Source organism: Sinocyclocheilus grahami, unplaced genomic scaffold, assembly GCF_001515645.1.
Source record: "Sinocyclocheilus grahami isolate Dianchi unplaced genomic scaffold, SAMN03320097.WGS_v1.1 scaffold344.1, whole genome shotgun sequence".
NCBI classification, from domain to species: Eukaryota; Metazoa; Chordata; class Actinopteri; order Cypriniformes; family Cyprinidae; genus Sinocyclocheilus; species Sinocyclocheilus grahami.
In genome coordinates, this window is record NW_015505523.1 from 477664 (window position 1) to 492242 (window position 14579).

Genomic DNA, 14579 nt, shown 5'->3' on the forward strand with positions numbered 1-14579 from the left:
TATACTGTATATACACATTTAATATTGCATTATGTAATATTTTGTTATTATAATATATAGAGCAAAAAAGTACAATTTATATAAAAATGTATAGTCATGAATGTAATTTGAAAGAATGAATAATTATATTTGCATTTAAGCATTTCTTAATACTATTCACATACATTAATTTTTTTAACTTGCTTTTGATTTGATGTTGTTTGCAATCACTATTTTATCTCACGTTATTTTGCTGTATCATTTTTACAGGAAATAAGAGAGTGTGAAAATTCAGAGGTAAGAACTTGTATCAAAATCTTTAAGGTCAAAAGACTATGCTGAGAAACAGAAATGTTTCATTGCTTTTGCTTTATATAGTAATTGCTTATTGCTTATATTATTTCTAGCAGACAAAATAAAACAGAAGGTTGAAAAAATTAAATGTGATCGCTTTCCTGCCTCTGTGTGCTTTGACTGACTTCTCGATATCAGATCAAGAGATCTATTAAGAAATCAACTGGATCTTAAAGACAATGCATCCCATTAAACATTCTGTCTATTCCACACAGCTGTGTTTTCATTTATGTCAAATTCAATGTCTATACCAAAGGCACTTTTCAAAGTTTGTCTGAAAGTTAAAGTGTTTAATTAACAAAATAAAGAATTTGAGAGTTTATGCAAACAGATGAACAAAAATAAAAGCAAAACATCATCCATGTGCCTTCCCGCCATAGTTCAACTCTCTAAAAATGCCCTGGTCTTAAATTTCTGCATCGTTCCACTCACCCACACTTTAACAGGCAGAGCGACCAGCAGCAGCAGCAGAGCGGCCCCAGTGCAGAACAAATCAATAAGCACCAAGACAGACATTTGACTGGAGGCAGAGCGGCATGATCATTACACTGAGCTGGACTGACTCTTACCTTCAGACTGTTGTAGGCCAGGTCTGCGTTTATATCGTCCTCTGACGTGGAGATCATGGGCTCATTTCCCTATAAGATAAAAGAATGAATGAGAAAAAAAAATTTTGTAAACACAAGCTGACTGATAAAGCAGAGGACCATGCTGTTGCAAGTCTAGATGAGGGAACATCAGAAAAGATAACTGGTGTTTATGACCGCCTGGCTGTGTTGTAATCTACAGCCAAAAAGTGGGAAATGTTTAGCAGTCACTCAGGTTAAGTTCTGTTAAAACTGTCATGAGAACATAAAGAGAAGAGTATCAACACACAACAATCACCAAATCTCAATTATTTAAGATTAGTTTTATTAACGCATACATTCACTACCTCAAAAACCCTATCAAATTATAAAACAGTCAGTTATCTTTCCTTTGTTGAGATATTTCCAGTCAAAGACAACAGACTTTAGTTTAAATGTCCTAAAATAAAAAAGTAAAAATAAAATGATAAAATAAAAAAACAATATAACAATGATTACGCTCTTCATATATATATTTTTTTCAAAAAAAGTTCTATTTTGTTTAAAACGGTTCTGTATTTTAAATTTTTTTGTATTGTTTTGTGGCAACTGTGAAAAGAGTATGAAAGCAGAAAAGACATGACAAATAAACATGCCTTGTGTGTGCTCAGTTCCTCTACTTTCTCTAAATTGGTCTGCAGCCTCTTTCTTTCCTGCTCCAGCTCTCGCACACGCTTCTGTAACTTCATGAATACACTGAGGTCCATGGCAGCCTTCTCTATGCCCATCTCCTGCAGGAAGACAAACCAAATTGATGCTCATCCTGAAGTGTCTTTATACCCTTTTCAAAGTCTGCTGGTGTATATTAGAAGATTCAATGAAATAGCTTTACCTCCACCTGCTGGATGGTGTCATCAGTGTCTCCCACCTCTGACATACTGATGGAGGGGTAGTTGGAGTCCGAGCCCAGGCTGCTCTGGTTAGAGGGGTTCCTCCGGTGGCCGGGATGGAACTAGAACCATGAAGATGTTACAGACAACAGTAAAAAGCAAATTCCAGAAGTTCAGACTCACTGTCAAAGCGTTACCTTCATGGAGGACATGTCCTCCTGCAGATTTTCGTATCTCTGCTCCAGTCTGGAATATTCTTTCACCAGATTCTGATATCGTTGCCTCTCCTCATCTAGTTCAACCTGCAGATGGATCTCTTTCTGAGACACATCACCTGCCTGACCTGAGAGACAAAACAAAGGCATTCACTCACAGGAATAAAGCAATGAGCCAGACAACAAGCAGCTCCCATTCACCTGTATCAACTTTCACAAGCTGAATATTTCTGTATCACGTGTGTGAAAAACGTATCTTTCTCATAAATTAGGATTTTTTTTATTGAGGGTATGAAAAACTGAAACCTCTTTTGATCTATTTTAGTTGTGAGATCCCAGTTTATTTTACATTCACACTACAGGTTTTGTGTTACTGTGTCCAATTGAATATTAGCCAATGTAATAGTGATGATGATAACACTTTTATCAATCTTTTATTATTCTTCGGCTTGATTGACATTTTATCGATCAATAAAAAGATCTTTATTACTCTGATGGAAGACCTTTGAGCTTCTATGTGTAGGTTACAAAATGTTCTTGATTCTGTAATCCCAATAGAAATAAAATAAGCACATCCTCTACATTCAAAATGCATATTATAATCAAAAAATCACCACTAACTTGACGCAAACTCTTCTCAACTGTACTCAAAGTTGTATGTACAGTGTGAAAGCCTATAATCACATCCTTTCTGAAAGAGCTATCAGACGTATGGCCTGATAGTAGTTTGATAAAGCAGCCATCCATAATTAGGAGATAATTATCATACCAAGATAATGGTATAATAAACCTGTGACATTGTTTCCTTTGACCCTTTTATTTGAAGCAATGACTTGAGGAACAAGTGAAGCTCCATAAAGACATACTAGAAATATGATAAATAAGATTTTTTTAAAATGTTCCTTGTTTCTTTTTGTTTTAGCTGTTATAGAAATGACAAAACAAAAGGGTATTTCATATGTTAAAACTGTTGGTTATCGAGAATTCTATCTGATTTATCAATGCCACATGAAAGCTTGATTGTGCCTCCAGCTTTAACCATACTATTCACATGAATTGCATAAGACTTTTCTTTAAAGGGATAGTTCACCCAAAAACGAAAATCCTGCCACCATTTACTCACCCTCATGTTGTTCCAAACCAGACTTTCTTTCTTCTGTGGAACATGAAAGAAGGTATTCTGAAGAACTGCTTTTTTTCCATACAATACAAAATGAATGGGGCCCAAAACAAAACTGACTGGACTCCATAGACTTACACTGTATGGACAAAAAGTTTTTTGTGCGTGTGTGTTCAGCAAATGAAAAGGAAGTCATTTGGAATGATGTGAGGGTGAGCAAATGACAGTCACCATTATCATTAGTGAAATTAGTGACTCTTTAGATTGGCCGAAATAAAGACCAGAAATAAAAGTTCTGAGAGAAAAATTAGTTTCCTACTAAAGACACTGTTAACAAAAACTGATGAAAGTCGCCAAAACAATCACAGCATTCATAACAGTCCTTTAAATAGTGTTTTGAACAACTTAAACAGCCTCGACAGCAGAACAGCACTGAGGAAAATAAGTGCGGGACAAACTCGTTAAAGTGACATTTAGAAAACAGAAAGCATATTGAGACCAAACCTCGGGTTTCAAATAGCATTCTCGCATGTGAACCGGCTTGATACAAAGGTCAGCTTTTAGTTGTGCAGGTAAAGCAGCAGTGTCACATTCCTCTACTGAAATCCAATGCAGTTCCTGTCTCTCTCATCCCACTTCTGCACACAGACTCTCTTGTGCGTCAAACAAAACCAGCCCAGCCCTCCAGGCAAGCCACACATCCTTTCGCTCCTCATACTCCTTCCTCCAGATGCTCTGAGTGTGCGTGTGACTCTGAAGCATGAAACTCACCCTGATTGGAGGTCTGGATTCTGCGGTTCACCTCTTCTTTCTCCTTCTTCAAGAACGTGTTCTCTTTCTCCAGCTCCTCCACCCTCTGCAAAAGGAAGGGAAAGTCACACCACCCTTTCATCTCAGACCATCAGATAAACAAGTTTAAGTGTAAGCAAGCCAGTTCAGATTATATACAGTGGGGTATACAAGTTAGATTTTTTTTTTGCATTTCTCTAAATTTTATATAAAAGATCTTTGCACAAATACAAATTAGATTATCAGCATACCAATTTTGAGTGAAAAGCTGAATTAAAATAAAATTAATAATTTCAAACCGTCTTATTATTTGATATGTACCTTTTTGTGAATATATATACCTTACTGTTTAAAAGGTTGGGGTCATTAAGATTATTTTCAAAGAAATTAATACTGAAGTCATTAAAAACGCATCAAATGGCATCTAAATGTATCAAGGTTTTCAATAAAATATTAAGCAGCACAACTCTTTTCAACACTGATAATAATAAGATGTTTCTTGAGTATCAAATCAGCATATTAGAATGATTTCTGAAGGATCGTGTGACACTGAAGACTGGAGTAATGGCTACTAAAAATTCAGCTTTGCCAACAAAGAAATAAAGGACATTTTAAAAACATATTCAAATTTTAAAAAGTTATTTTTAATTGTAATTATATTACTGTTTACTGTATTTTTGATCAAATAAATGCAGCCTTAGTAAGCATGAGACTTTCAAAAACATTAAAAATGTTACGATCCCAAACTTTTGAAAGGTATACAGTATACACATACATACATATACAAACAGACACACACACATATATATGTTACTATAAAAAAAAAAAAGCATAAACTTAAAAACTATTTGAGTGCATCACTATAGCACTGATATTAAGACATTACTATAATTTAAATTGATCAATTTGAACTCTTACCATCAAAACATGAGGAAGATGATTACATTAAAGGCATACTAGCTGATTATTCCATTTCAAAAGACCTTTTGTGAGCTGGTCAAACAATTAAACAATTTCCATGCATTATTAACTTTGCTTGTGCATGACAGACATTAGTTACGTAACAGCTGCCCTTTTAGAGTGTCATTTTTTTCCTGTGGAAACTGAAACTAAATGCATTGACCTGTTTTTCTATTTACCCTCAGACGTTTTAAATGATATAGAAATATGAAACAATTCTTGAGACAAAGAACATCAACAAACATCAACTAGTTATTTAAAAAAATAACTAATTAATCACACATTTTTTTCTGAAATTAATCCCACCTAACATTAAAGTTTTTAAAAATATTTTTACATTGCAATAATTTCACATTCAATCTTCAAATTACTGTAGAAACAACAAAGACAGTATATTTTTAATATTTGTATAATGGCATCTTGTTTATGACTGAAGGCCAGTGTCACTCTTGATGTCTCTATGAAATAATTTTTCCCCCTAATATTTAACCATTGATTAGCCATTCAATGTTACAAAGCTATCAATTTTAACATTTATTAGACTACTTAAAATAACTTCTAATTTAAGTGAACTTACTGTAAAACAATCTTAACATAAACCCATTATAATAAATGTCATATTTACCTGTGCCCTTCAGCAAGTAGGAAATATACATAAATTGATCAAACACTAAATTCTAAATTAAATAAAGATGAATCCTTAAAGCTACAAAAGTTATTGATTTCCTGTTTTTCGTTTGATCTTTGATTACCAGACATCACAGCAGCTGGTTATTTGTTTTTTTTTTTGTCTGCTGTCACATTAAGAGCTGTCGCTGCTGAGCGTGATCTGATACGCATCTCTCTTGACCTTTTCTGACCCACTTCAGTTCTTAAAGTCTCTATTGAGTTAAATCGAGTGTGTTAGGTGAGGGAGACAGTGCTGGGATGCTCCAGGACAGTTTGGAAGCATTTCAGATACACGTTCTTAAATGTGACTCATATAAAAAATACATACATGCACAGTTTTAAGGCAGCTTTAATTGCCTTTTTGGTAACTTCATGACTTAACTGACGACATAACTACGACATTGCATGCACATTGTTTTTCATTCGCACTTTGATATGAAATGATGAGCGCACCGGCGCCTTTGTGCGTGCAATTGAAGAGCATTCTGCGAGCACAGCACCATTTCCTTGTTTGACTCACGCCTGACCCTGAAGTGAAGTTGGAGCACACGTCTGAAAAGTCTCCTGTTTGATGTGGTCATAAAGACATTCTGCGTTTAAATAGATGATGGTTCTTGTCACGAAAAAAGAGACAGAAACAGCAGTTGTGAGTGGGGTGGCCAACCGTAGCCCTGCCCCTGCGTTAACGGCGTTAAATATTTTTAACACGTTAAACTGAAAAAATTTATCGCCTGCGTTAACACGCTAATTTTGACAGCACTAATATATATTTAATGCATCCAAATACATATTTATTTCTTTAAAAAAAAAACACTTACAGACCCAAACTTTCAATCAGAGTATATGTTAGAAATGTTTACAAAATATTTTAATTTCTAGGATAGGAATATGTTTTGAGCTTATCAATTTTCTTAAACAGTAACATGTTAATAGATGGCACACGGATAGTTTTAGATGGTAATAAATAAAAGTACAAGGTACTTCAAAACTGCTGTGGTAAATGTCCAGACAAGCATTGTATAACCACGATACCAGGATGAGAGTGAGCACTATGCATACAACTTACATTTGAGTCATTTCTAGCCATGGTAGTCTTACCTTTATCAAGGTCTCCAGCAGGTTCTTACAAACTTGCTTCTTATCCCCAATGGTCATGTCCTTCTTTGTCATGAGCACCCGATATCTGCTGAAGAAATCTGGATAGGTCCACCTAAGAAATGATATCAGATGTGATGAGGAAAAAACATTTGAAATAAACTCGTATTTGTGGTTTAATTTCCATAGTTATATAATTTCCAATGATTAGTAAGAGTACATGAGGTTATGCATGTGTATACGAAGTACTTGTTTGAAAAGCATAAGAGCCCCATGTCTACCCGGCCCTGAAGCCCTTTAAAGGAATCTGTAGATCCGTTACCTGGATGGATAGCCGGCGGCACTGATGCGGATGGTCTCCAGAACTCCACATGCTCGCAGTTGCTGAACAGCTCTTCTAGAATCAAACCTACAAAAAGCAAGAGAGCAATCAAAAAGTGAGGAATCTTTGTGAAAACCAACGTAAGAAGATTCTAAACAAGGAACATCTGGGTATAAAAAGTGAGCATGGCACACCACAAGAGATTTGGGGTGCTATCTAGAGACCTACCGGATCTTTCTTTTGAGCATAGAGCACATCTCCTGTGAGAGAGGCATTGGGAGACTGCAGTCCGCTCAGGGACTGGAGGCTATCTGACTCAGAACTCTGTGACTGTGTGTTCACAACCTTAAGAGCATGTGACTGACAAAACCCTTTCAATTTAGCATCCTTGAAGGGGCTTTTGTGCTCGGAATTTGTAGAGGACACAAACAGAGCAAAACAAGACCCTATCCTTTCTTAGAAATGTGAACTTTACAAAACAAATAAGCAAATAAATACATTTAATATGATAGACTAAAGATGAATATGGTGTAACACATTAAAAAGCTGATAAATACTTTATAAGACAGAAACATTTCCTTTTATTACAGTATTTGGAACAGACCAGTCAATATTACATCAGGTTTTCACTCACCTCAAACATTTCATGGAAAAATAATTAACAAAAGTGTTAAATCAGCAAGTACTTTGCAGATGGGAGCCACTTCTACTTTAATTCTAGGTTTAATTATACTTTATATAACCTTATCGGCTCATTCTTAGAGGAGCTTTGATGTCTGATTGTTGGAGGAAACTTGCAGTGCAATTGAGGTCGATCAAATGTCTCTGTACCAGCATGACTCTAATGTTCTCTGGCAGCTTAAATTAATTTGCTGTATACCTCTCTATTTATATGCAAGATAAACTAGATAAGTACTAATGGATGGATAAGACGAAGACAAAAAGACCAAACTTACACAAAGGATTCCTTAAAATCGTTGGGTTTAATGCAGCGCACATAATGAGGGGTGGTAGCATTCAGTGTTTCCATCAGAAGATGTAGCGAGTTCCTGAACTGTGGAAAGGAAAAAGTTTTCATTTTATCATTATGTTATGCACCTCATCTTAATAATAAACAGAGCGTCAGTGGATCCACTGTCCAGCATCAATATGGAACTAAAACTGGCCTCTGACACCAAGTCTCACCTGGGTGCCCACAGTTTTCCTGTGCTCTCGGTTGTGGCCTTTTGGAACTGGTTTGGCAGCCCGGACGTTGATCTTGGATGTCTTGCTGGTGGCTGGGCCACTTCTACTGATTTTCATGGGAGAAAACTAGGTTTAATTATACTTTATATAACCTTATCGGCTCATTCTTAGAGGAGCTTTGATGTCTGATTGTTGGAGAAAACTTGCAGTGCAATTGAGGTCGATCAAATGTCTCTGTACCAGCATGACTCTAATGTTCTCTGGCAGCTTAAATTAATTTGCTGTATACCTCTCTATTTATATGCAAGATAAACTAGATAAGTACTAATGGATGGATAAGACGAAGACAAAAAGACCAAACTTACACAAAGGATTCCTTAAAATCGTTGGGTTTAATGCAGCGCACATAATGAGGGGTGGTAGCATTCAGTGTTTCCATCAGAAGATGTAGCGAGTTCCTGAACTGTGGAAAGGAAAAAGTTTTCATTTTATCATTATGTTATGCACCTCATCTTAATAATAAACAGAGCGTCAGTGGATCCACTGTCCAGCATCAATATGGAACTAAAACTGGCCTCTGACACCAAGTCTCACCTGGGTGCCCACAGTTTTCCTGTGCTCTCGGTTGTGGCCTTTTGGAACTGGTTTGGCAGCCCGGACGTTGATCTTGGATGTCTTGCTGGTGGCTGAGAGAGGACCAGCATCTTTACCATCGTGGAAGAGATCCGCAACCAGCTGGAACTGTACCAAAAAAATAAAATAAAAACAATAGTGAAAAGTGAACGTTTTCAAAAGAAAAAAAAAAAGCCACATTTTTTTTTTAAATTTATAAATATATTTTAAATATGTTTTGTAGAGGCACAAGAATATTAATACATTTGATTATATAAGTGTCACATTAAGAAATCGTGACTGCTTAAAGCTTTCCATTGATATTACAGACGCATCACATCTTACATAAGGGGCATACGTTTTTATTTATTTTTTTAATTCTAGCTAGACTAGTGTAAAATTTGCATTTAACTGCAGCAGCACTTCAAAGCACATTTGGAAGCCCTTTCAAATCCACTCCCTAAGCATCCACTGTAAGGCAGGTACACAGTGTGTTTCAATGCATCCCTAATACCATGATCCTGCCAAGATTCAGGGCTCTAAGACAGAATATAGATGACATCATTAAGTCTGATACAGTAGGATGACACTGATAAACAGAGATGCTGGACCAGAGACTAAATACAAATTAAAGGTGCGGACAGAAATGCTATCCCGAGTTGAACAGGGTTGGAAAAAGTACATTTAAGTAAAATTTTAAATTCAAACAATTTAATAAAAATTACGGTAACACTTTAGTATAGGGACCAATTCTCACTATTAACTAGTTTCTTATTAGCATGCCTATTATTAACATATTGGCGGTTTTTAGTACTTATAAAGCACATATTCTGCATGACCATATTCTATATCCCTTATCCTACCCAATACATAAACTTAACAACTACCGTACTATTAATAAGCAGCAAATTAGGAGTTAATTGAGGCAAAAGTCGTAGCTAAGGTTTGTTAATAGCGAGAATTGGACTTTAAAATAAAGTGTGACCAAAATTACAATTTTAAACTGAAAAGGATTTCAGTCCTGTTTTAAATCAGTAAGAAAATAACACAAATATAGTATACTTTTAAAGGAATAGTTCACCCCAGAATGAAAACTTTTACTTACACGTTAGTATTTAGCATTACTTTAAACAAATTTGTCAAATATGTTTTGATTTGAAAAGACAATAGGTATGTTTTTTTTTCACTGGAGGAAGTGTTATTATGAAGTATGGAGTAAGTATTAAGTTTAAAGTTAAAATGTCTTAAAGGTGGATTTGTTTTTTCTTACACAGCTTTTCACTTCACAAGACAAATTCTGACGGCACCCATTCACTGCAGAGGATCCATTGGCGAGCAAGTGATGTAATCTTTGATGGCCTGACGATTGCTAAATTTTCTGCACTATTTTCATTTTTGGACAAAGTATTCCAATAATAAGGACATACATACGTGAAATAGTATCTTTTAAGTGCCGATCAGTGGTAGATGAAATAATGAAGTCATAGACATCACACAAACTATTCATTAAAACAGCAAAAGATCATGTTAAATTATTTGTGTACAACCTAATTAATAAGCAAAAGCTAAGCCTTCACTATTTAATCGATAAAAAAACATGTTTTTAAACCACAATGAGAGCCCTGCATGATGAGTACACTGCAGATATCCTGAAGAGAACATAGCTGGGAAACATATTTAAACTTCAGACAGCAGTGCTGAAAACTGTTATCACTTGAGACAAACTGATGTTCAAATTGCACTTCTTCCACAGGGACACCTCATTACAAGAGTCCTAGTGAAAGTTTCACTCGACACTGTCCTGCAGAGAAGATCTTTAGCTTGTAGATGCTGATGTGCTGCTGTCTACAAATGAATTCTGTTGCCAAGAAACCTCAGAACAAAACACTACGAGAGAGATCAGTATTGACAAAGACAATGGATATACTATTTAACCTCGGTTAAGATGGAGCCGGCTGTTCGAGTGATACAGTGCTAGGTGTGGGCAATGTCAGGCCTCTGTTTGCCTGAAAGTCAATTAACTGCGTAAACGGGCCAGAGAGCAAAACATGAGCTAAAGTGTGATTTCCATCATGCAGACATGAGGAAGCGTGAAGCATAAACAGAGGCTTGGCTGGATGGGGAAGAGTAACATAACTGAGCTGAGTTAAATATACATTAAAAAAAATTGCTTAAAAAAAAAAAAAGTATTCTTAACAAAAAATATACAGTGCTCACCTGACTGGCCTTGAGGATGTTTATCTGCTCCTCATAAACAGTGTCTCTGTTCTTCTCCAGGAAGCCGTCACACTGATATTCAACCTGTCATAATGTCACAAGTGTGATGCATTCATCAGTATCACACTAAAAATAGCATGCTACATCATTTTTGTGCCCCCAAACTGGCATGAAGATGAATCATCTATTTTTGTTGCATTCATCATGCATTATTAACCAAAACATTTGTGTTGTGTAACACAATTTCACACAAATTGGGTTTTAGTGAGCCCATCTGCGCAACACACATTTTGCTCATTTCCACAAAAAGCATTTATGTCATTTTTTTCCATTTAAATCTGTTACAGATTTAAAAATGAAAATGGTTTACAGCTTAAATTGTGAAAAGCCTGCTATGTTTGTAAAAGAGTTTTAGGAAGTTAAAGGGATAGTTCACCCAAAAACAAAAGTTCTGTCATTAATTCCTCACCCTCGTGTCGTCCCAAACACGCAGGACCTTCATTCATCTTCGGAACACAAAATAACTTATTTTTGATGACATCCGAGAGCTTTCTGACATGAGGGTGAATAATTAATGACAGAATTTTTTTTTTTTTAACTATCCCTTTAAGTATGATAGGTTGGGTGATATTATATCCCAGCAGCATCCTGAGCCCTATAGTGTGCTTAATATAAGCTGAACAAACCTTATCTGCAAAGTGGACCACAATGAAAGACCTGTTGGACATCCTGGGCTTTTCGAAATGCCCGCTGTTTGAATGCTGGCTGTACAGCTTCTGCGCCCAGTTTTGATCTGTTCCTTTAGGCACCTGTCAGATGCAGTAAAGAAAAATACTTTGAACTGCAGGAAACTGAAAACATTATTCGGGTTACCTGTAGCAGAAATAGCATGATCACACTTTTGAAGCTGCTCTGATTCATACTCAAAAACTTCAAAGAGGCAGAGGTCTTTAAAACTAAATGAGACGCTCTCTTCAGAGACCGGTTTAGATAACATGCCTCTCAAATTCTCTTTATCGTATTCTCAACAACTGTTTTCTCTCTGCTCGTGACTCACCTTACACTCTTCATCAAGAAGGTCCAGAATACCAAGCTTGGCTTCAATGAGGTCAATGCACGGCTGGTTATCATAGAAATCTATAAGCGTCCAGGGGATCTGCTCCTTCATATACTCTTCTTGCTCCAGTTTAAACACATGCTAAGGAATATATGATGTATATGTATTAGGTAAATGCATCAAAAACATTACATTTGAAACTAAATACAGCCAAGAGTCATGACACAAACACACGGGTCATTCCTGTCATGCAGTACATTTTCTAACTTTTTAAAAATAAACGCTTTTGTATTTCTACACCGTATGATCTATTTACTTCTAAATGCAATTCTAAAATGTAATTGAAAAGCCATTGAAAAGAAAAAAAACAAACTGATTAGAAAGTGATATAGAAAAACTACAAAATGCTTATCAATTAAAACAATATTCCTGAGAAAACTAGTTTCATTCTGGATTATTCTTTAGGAAATGGTCAGGTTTATTGTAGATGTGCACAACACTCAAGAACAAACTAAAGGAGTAAAATTGTAAATTCATTTTCTTAAATAATGAATTTTTTTTTAATTATTTAAAAAAATACAAGTTATTATTAAAATAAAACAAAAATCATTTCCACTTTTAAAAAGTGAGAAAAAATTATAATCATTATAATACTTAATCTAATAAATAAATACTTATAAATAGTATACGTCTAAATACTGCATATTAGTGTCAGTGAAATTGAAACTAATTAAGACGCCCTGTTCAGAGTTCTGTTGTGAAAAATCTTTAAATTATTGTTCAATATATTTAAAAAATATTATTACCGGTAATAATATTGAAAATATTAAATTAAAAACATTTATAACTAAATGCAATTTTTAACCTTAAAAATTGAGAATATACATTATTTAGCCTATACAACTGTATTTTATCCAATATATTAAGACATTTAAGATAGTATATATATATATCTAAATACTGCATAGCACGAGTGGCCCAAAATACGATAACCATATTGACCTATTGATAATCTATTACTGACCGAGTTGAACTGTTGCTGTAGTTTCTCATTGGCGTAGTTAATACAGAACTGCTCAAAGCTGTTGATCTCGAAGGTTTCAAATCTGTTGGGAGGTGAAGACATGTTAATAAAAAAAATCAATCCGATTTCCCTTAAAACAAACTCAACACCTTCCACACTTCTCTCTGCATCCGATAGCTTGGCACTTCTCTGCTTATTTACACTAATGCTGATCAATAAGTTCCCTTCTTTGAAGAAGTAATTAGTCCCATGGTCAGAAAGGCTTACAGGCAAATGCTGACTCTAAAAACTCAATGCAGTTTCTGCTAAGGGAAGGTCAAAACACAAGACATATTACTCTACTGTATATAAGAAACCGAAGAGCTACGTTTCTCAAGCTGTACTTGCATGCCCTCTCATTATCACAAGCATTACCCATAGATATCCAGCACCCCAATGAAGGAGTGTTGTTTGGTGGACGTGTGCAAGGCCTTATTGACGTGCTCCACGATCCAGTCAAAGAGATGGGCGTAAATGTGTTTGGCCAGGGCGTCTCGGGCGTTGACCGCTTGGGCATGCGACATGTTCTTCACATAGGTCTCGGCAGTGGTCACCAGCTTCCTGCGGCACAGCCAGTGCTCCATCTGCTCCTGCTCTATACCCAGCAGCCGACAGAAATTATGTAAATGTGTGCCATCCCTCTGCAGGTGCAAAAAGAGATTGCAATTGTTTAGTGAAGGATAGTCAGCAGTTTAACGCTAATGTGCTAAAATAAATAACATACACTAAGACACGATATTTGTTGTACACTTACGTTGATATGGCAGGATTCTCCATCTCTCTCCGACACAATCCCCACATTCCCCAGGTGCAAGATGGAGGCAATTACTTTAAAGATGCTCATTTGATGGATCTCTTTCACACCTGCACAACACACAGTGTTGTAATATTTATGTTTGACACTCAGTATGGCTTGTTGCAAAACCTTGGTTATAGTCATATTTATTGCTGAAGTTTTTACCAAGCATTGTAAGAGCTTCTCTTGTCTTCACAAGGTCCTCAGCGTCGTTCACCCCTTCAATGAAAATGTTCTCACCGAGAGACGTGTAGGTAAAGTCCTCTGCACTGGCTAAAACATGAGGGTGAATAGACAATTTGAATAAGTAAGAATTAAAGACTGTCATTGGCAGCATTATGATCAAAATTATGTACGCTGGCATTCAAAAGTTTGGGGTCAGTAAGAGCTTTTTTTTAATGTATTCAACAGGATGCATTCATCAAAAGTGACATTAAAGACATTTACATTGTTACAAAAGATTTCTATATCAAATAAATGCTGTTCTATTGAACTTACCATTCATCAATAAATCCTGAAAAACGTTTACAGTTTCCACTAAAATAGTAAGCAACTGTTTTCAACACTGATAATAATACTAAATGTTTTTGAGCACCAAATCAGCATATTAGAATGATTTCTGAAGGATCATATGACACTGAAGACTGGAGTAATGGATGGCAAAAATTCTGCTGTCACAGGAATAAATTA

At 35.7% G+C, this 14579-nt stretch overlaps 1 protein-coding gene across 1 annotated transcript in view; it reads right to left on the reverse strand.

The window, feature by feature from the left end:
- The window catches only part of LOC107603277 (unconventional myosin-Vb-like), a 49457-nt gene that overhangs the window by 13847 nt on the left and 21031 nt on the right, over positions 1–14579 (reverse strand). Inside the window, exons 5-20 of the mRNA XM_016296041.1 lie at positions 14055–14162; positions 13848–13957; positions 13469–13734; positions 13055–13136; positions 12031–12171; positions 11660–11782; positions 10974–11057; positions 8739–8885; positions 8510–8607; positions 6960–7046; positions 6641–6752; positions 3896–3980; positions 1987–2132; positions 1792–1911; positions 1556–1690; positions 903–971 (exon numbers count right to left, since the gene is read on the reverse strand). Coding sequence (XP_016151527.1) covers positions 903–971; positions 1556–1690; positions 1792–1911; positions 1987–2132; positions 3896–3980; positions 6641–6752; positions 6960–7046; positions 8510–8607; positions 8739–8885; positions 10974–11057; positions 11660–11782; positions 12031–12171; positions 13055–13136; positions 13469–13734; positions 13848–13957; positions 14055–14162 — 1913 coding nt within the window. The remainder of the gene's footprint in view (positions 1–902; positions 972–1555; positions 1691–1791; positions 1912–1986; positions 2133–3895; positions 3981–6640; positions 6753–6959; positions 7047–8509; positions 8608–8738; positions 8886–10973; positions 11058–11659; positions 11783–12030; positions 12172–13054; positions 13137–13468; positions 13735–13847; positions 13958–14054; positions 14163–14579) is intronic.